Source organism: Buceros rhinoceros, unplaced genomic scaffold, assembly GCF_000710305.1.
Source record: "Buceros rhinoceros silvestris isolate BGI_N320 unplaced genomic scaffold, ASM71030v1 scaffold35721, whole genome shotgun sequence".
Lineage (NCBI taxonomy): Eukaryota > Metazoa > Chordata > Aves > Bucerotiformes > Bucerotidae > Buceros > Buceros rhinoceros.
In genome coordinates this window covers 5,704-9,883 of record NW_010395445.1, presented here as the reverse complement: position 1 = coordinate 9,883, position 4,180 = coordinate 5,704, and the positions used below count along the sequence as shown (strand labels likewise).

Below are 4,180 nucleotides of genomic sequence, written 5' to 3'. Positions count from 1 at the left end.
TGCTGAACACTTGACTTGGCAATCCCAAAAACTAATTTAAAACAATATTTAATCAGGTGAAATCATGCAATACCCTTTTTACCACTACCAATTTCACTGGCAGCTTTAAATATTATCCTGTAAGCCAATATCCAATCATAACAAAGGCTGTTTATCTTTCTGTGCCAGCTGCTAGAGGAGGTTAAAGACATTAAGTAAATGGATTTCAAAACTACTTGCTGGCCAGTAAAGATCTTGAGACTCAAAAACAATGAAGTCAATCTCATGTTCTTCGGAGAAATACCCTCTAGGGATATTGGATGTCTTTTTTCATTCTACAAAAAATTTTCTTCATCTTTCACTCTCAATCCTTCCCTTCGCCATCTCTATTACTGCTGTATTTGCAAAATTCTAACCAAACTTCTGCAACCCACTGTTCCTAGACTTGTTCCCCCACTTTTTCCAGTGCTTAGCCCTGAAACAACACTTCCCCATATCCACCTTATCCAGCTTTCTCCTCATCCACTGTGGTTTTGCATTGATACCATCATTTGTTTCCTCCATCACTCAATCCTCCTTCTCAATCCCTTCATACTAAAATTGTACTACCTCCTCACTCCTCAAACCATTCAGAGCATCAAAAGCTGTATTGCTCTCAGTTTTAATGCACCACTGCATTTCACAGACGGGAGGAGCTTCTCCAAGACAAGACTCAGTGCAGCCCTATAACTATTCTAATTATAATTATCATGATGCTGAACTTGATTTTAAAGTTACAACTCAGTAAACATATTTGTATTACCACTGTTCTCTGAATCAGCCCAATGCTCAGCAGAAGCCAAAAAAAGATCCACTAAAAAGTTGGGCATCATCAGCAAACATACTGATGATCAAGACCATAGGTGTAATTTAGGTGCTATGCAAAAACTGGGTGCACCAGTCAAGGTTTGACTATTGCCTACAGACTTGGTCTCTGCAACCAAAGAACAGCACTCAGCCTTAAAGAAGAACAATTACATGAATTGTTAAAGCAGCTGTTTTATTAGGAAAGACTCTACACTCTGAGACTCTTCAAACATGGAGGTTTTGCAACGCATGGGACAAAACTGAAGTGTACAAAACAATAAAAATGCAACTCCCACAACAGAACTGGGGAAGGAGGGGGACACTAAGTAGGCAATGAGTTTAAAGACAGACATAAGAAAGTAGCACTTTACACAGTGGTTAACGAACTTCTCAAATATGGTGCAAGAGGTGACAGAGGAGATGGACAGTATCAGCAGGTTCAAAAAAAAAATCAAGATGTTCATGAATGACAGGTCCAGAAAAAAGATAAAAGAAAAAAAGAATCCTACTCTAACATCCCCAACGCCACAGTTTTATGAGGGAACAGACCTGGAGAGCAACTAGGTGTACGTGCCCAGCCCAAACATCATCTTGTGTTACCACTGCCCAGACAACACATCAGGCTGTATGGACTGCTGGTGTGACCCACTACAACATTTCTTACACACGAACTGTAATTTTTCACATCTTAACACTATTCAATAATCTCCAGTCAAGAGTTACCAGAATCAGCTCCTTATCATATCTTCCAGAGATGAAAATGCTAGAACTCCTTATTTTTAACAGCCATATTTTTAAGTAAAGCAAAACACTTTTCCTAACTTCATTCTTACACAAGCAAACCACTCTAGCTGAAACTTTTCCAAAAAATACAGTATGAGTAAAACAACTAGAATATGGAATTTTGACCAAAGAGCTAAATGAAGTTAATATAAGCCACTAAAATTGTGATCCTATGTATGGAATAACTTCAGAGTAGATACAGTCACTTTGGCATTTTCAACTCTATCACTACGCTTGAGCTAAGAAATGAGAGATCCCCATCTTCTACATGTTGTAATAGCATGATTTGCTGACCTGTGCAGATAAGTTTCTAGTGTGCAGAGAAAAACGTAATCCTCACCTAATATCAGGCTTCTCCACTCTACATACTGTTTCCATTACTAATACTGAAACAAGACTACTTTATATAAAACGTCAAACGCAGTAAAAGAACAAAAGTATCTTTGTCACACATGTTAAGCAGCAAATATTCAGAGCAGAAACTTATACCAGGCATTTCAAAATACTCTTCAGAAAGTTATTTTTTAAAGTATCTCGTGTTTTTCACACTAGTATATATAAACTGGAGCTAAGAAAGAGGCATGGTTTTAAAATTGAAACTGAAATTTTTGATGGCAGAATCTATTTAATCAAGAACTCTGCCTTTAACAGAAAACAGATAACATCTCATGGATCTCAGGAATTAAAGTTTAGAAAAATTAATGCAAGTAAAGTTTAGCCTGATGAATGGATGTGCACAAACCATTTCTGAGTTCAGCCATCTGGTTTTTGTGATTTTTTAGTCACTAGCCTTTATTGTCTACAAAACACTTGTGCACATCACAGTTAAATTCCTGTCTGTAACATGGTCTTATTTCCCGCAGCCCTTGTGATGAATTTTGAAGGGGTAATTCTCTGATGTATTCTGCTCTCCCACTCACTCTGTGCCTCCAGTCACTGTTATCTATACTGGCAATGATCAGAAAGAAGGTTGTTCCAGACCAATGAATTAAAGTCATAATGCTAAAAACACAGGCTGATGAACAAAGAAAAACAAGGTGGGATTAGTTTTGCGAATATTAGAAGGAATGAGGAACATAACAGTAAACCTGCAAGATGAGTGGAGGTACGTAACAAGTAGAATAAAAGAAAGTGGGACTATTTTACAAGCAGAAAGAAAAACAATGCAAGAAGTTGGACCTTCTCTGAAAGTTACTCCTTTATTTTCCCACCACACATACTTCGTGTGTCCAAGTGCTTCCAAAAGCTATTACAATGGCTTATTGAAAGGAATTGAAAATCACAGCCTACTGTGTCAGGCTCTTAGTGGCTCTTAGAATAGTTAACATTAACAAAAGTCACCACCTATCTTCAGTCTTGAAAAAAAGGTCCAAGACAAAGTCTGGTATTGTCCATAATTATTTGATTGCTGGTCAGTTGTAAGCAACTTTTGGTAGACCAAGGAACTTGCTTGCATGACAAGATCTGTGAGTAAACTAGAAACTCAATTGCAACGTACACGAATTAAGAGTTATTGAAATACATTAAGAGCCAGTAACTTTTGTAAATGATACAATTCAGAATGAGAAAAGGAAATGTATTTCTATAACACTTCCATATATTAACATAACTTACCAGGAGGTACAGGTGGAGGAAAGCCAGGAAACTGTGGAGGTGGGATCCCAGGGGGAAGAGTTGGGATTCCCATAGGAGGGCGATTCAAATGAGGTGGGAAAGACATTGTTCCAGTCACAATCTGTCAAAAACAGAGAAGGAAACTTGTGCTAGTCAGTCCCCAAACATGAATTACAAAAGCAATGTAAATTATAAAATCATTATAGACACTTAGATCTTTATATGGACATTCAACTACAAACCGAAACTATTTTTAACTTTTTCCCCAGCTATTAGAAGTTACAAATGTAGTAGAAGTCTTTTATCATAATGAAAAACAGCACTTCTAGAAAAGTGTTTCAGAATGAAGTGGAAAAAAAAAGAATCTACTCCTGACTCATATTAATGGTGTACAAGGAGTGTAAATTGAACAGCATTTGACAATTTGTTCAGTTTCTTTAAAATAAACCTCTCTGCACTATCTGCAAACAGAAGTAATCTTGTATTACGTTTTCAATAAGTTGAGTAGTTCTCCTGTACAAGAAATGATCACACACAATACAACTGTACACAAGAACATCCCTATGTTTAACATTAATAAGAATTGTATTTAAGACAACATTGAGGACATCCTCACATTCCAGCACAGAGATAGTTAAAAGCTTGGAAAAGGGCTCTCTGATCTATTTTTAACTTCTCAGTTCACACACCTTCTAGAGCTCAACTTGGATGATAGCCCATGAGCTTAGTCAATACACTACCATGGAGAGTAAAGTTTGTTTTAACATCATTTGCTATTCACATGATTGTTATTATTACTTGCATATTCCTGACCCTGTAACAGACACCAAATTAAAAAAACTCAAGATGACTCTTAACACAACTAGTGAGGCATGTATTTCTGCTTCCAATACTATCCCAGCAACTGTACACGGTCAAGTCTTCAAAAAAGGTTGGCCCTCAGTTCAAAACTCCCCCA

At 37.0% G+C, this 4,180-nt stretch overlaps 1 protein-coding gene across 2 annotated transcripts in view; it reads right to left on the bottom strand.

The window, feature by feature from the left end:
* The window catches only part of RBM25 (RNA binding motif protein 25), a 25,172-nt gene extending 21,836 nt beyond the window's left edge, over positions 1-3,336 (bottom strand). For both annotated transcript variants that reach the window (XM_010145553.1, XM_010145554.1), the window contains exon 1: positions 3,223-3,336. In XM_010145553.1, coding sequence (XP_010143855.1) covers positions 3,223-3,328 — 106 coding nt within the window. In that variant the 5' untranslated portion in view covers positions 3,329-3,336. The remainder of the gene's footprint in view (positions 1-3,222) is intronic.
* Positions 3,337-4,180: the final 844 nt, after the last annotated feature.